Source organism: Wasmannia auropunctata, unplaced genomic scaffold, assembly GCF_000956235.1.
Source record: "Wasmannia auropunctata unplaced genomic scaffold, wasmannia.A_1.0 LD325588.1, whole genome shotgun sequence".
Classification (NCBI taxonomy): domain Eukaryota; kingdom Metazoa; phylum Arthropoda; class Insecta; order Hymenoptera; family Formicidae; genus Wasmannia; species Wasmannia auropunctata.
In genome coordinates, this window is record NW_012037302.1 from 1 (window position 1) to 756 (window position 756).

A 756-nucleotide genomic window follows, 5' to 3' on the forward strand; every position below is an offset into this window, starting at 1 on the left:
TTGTTATTCTTGTTTTATAATATATAATAGAAAAGCGTTTGAGAATATGTACTGCATGCTTCAACCTGGTGGAACTATTTTCGTACTTTTTTCATTATCTCATGATTTATATGAAGTATTGAAGAATTTTAAACAAGATGTCCGTTTTGCGTCTTACATTCCGGTAAATATTATTCATACGTTTTGTCTCGGCATAATTTTTCAGTTTTCATTTTTCAGTTAAAATGTTAATTATTGTTATTACATTTATACAGAATCCGAAGAAGTATTTAACGGCGTTTTATAACTTGGTTCTACCTAGCGAGGACTTAAAAGACCTACTTGAAAGTGTCCTACTTGAAAATGTCGGATTTAACGTTCAACATTGCAGTCTTCGGGAGATAAATTTTTCCGATATAAATACAGATATATTGTTACGTTAGTTACTTGAGTAATGTGTAACAATTAATTTATGCTTGTAAAATTATCACATTGCACACAATTTTTGTTATATTATTTCTTTATATGTTATCGCTATACAGTTTTTTATAATAATATTTTACGATTAATTACGATCTGTATGGATATCAATAATACATTTGCATTAATTTTTTTTCGGTAGGTTCGCTTTCCGCCATTTGTAGCTTCTTGAATGCGATGCCACCTGAACTACAAGAAGAATTCAAGGTTGAATTTTCACGTGAATATAAAAATTACAAAATAAAATTGTGTGGTAATAAACAACGTGATAAGGAAGGACCAATATTAGATATACAA

At 28.8% G+C, this 756-nt stretch overlaps 1 protein-coding gene across 1 annotated transcript; it reads left to right on the top strand.

Moving 5' to 3' along the window:
• Positions 1 to 46: 46 nt before the first annotated feature.
• LOC105460264 lies at positions 47 to 666 on the top strand (the record flags this gene model as incomplete). The annotated part of the gene is made up of 3 exons (XM_011706699.1): positions 47 to 163; positions 255 to 417; positions 602 to 666. Coding segments are annotated over exons 1-3 (345 nt in total), but the record flags the coding sequence as incomplete, so codon positions are not given.
• Positions 667 to 756: the final 90 nt, after the last annotated feature.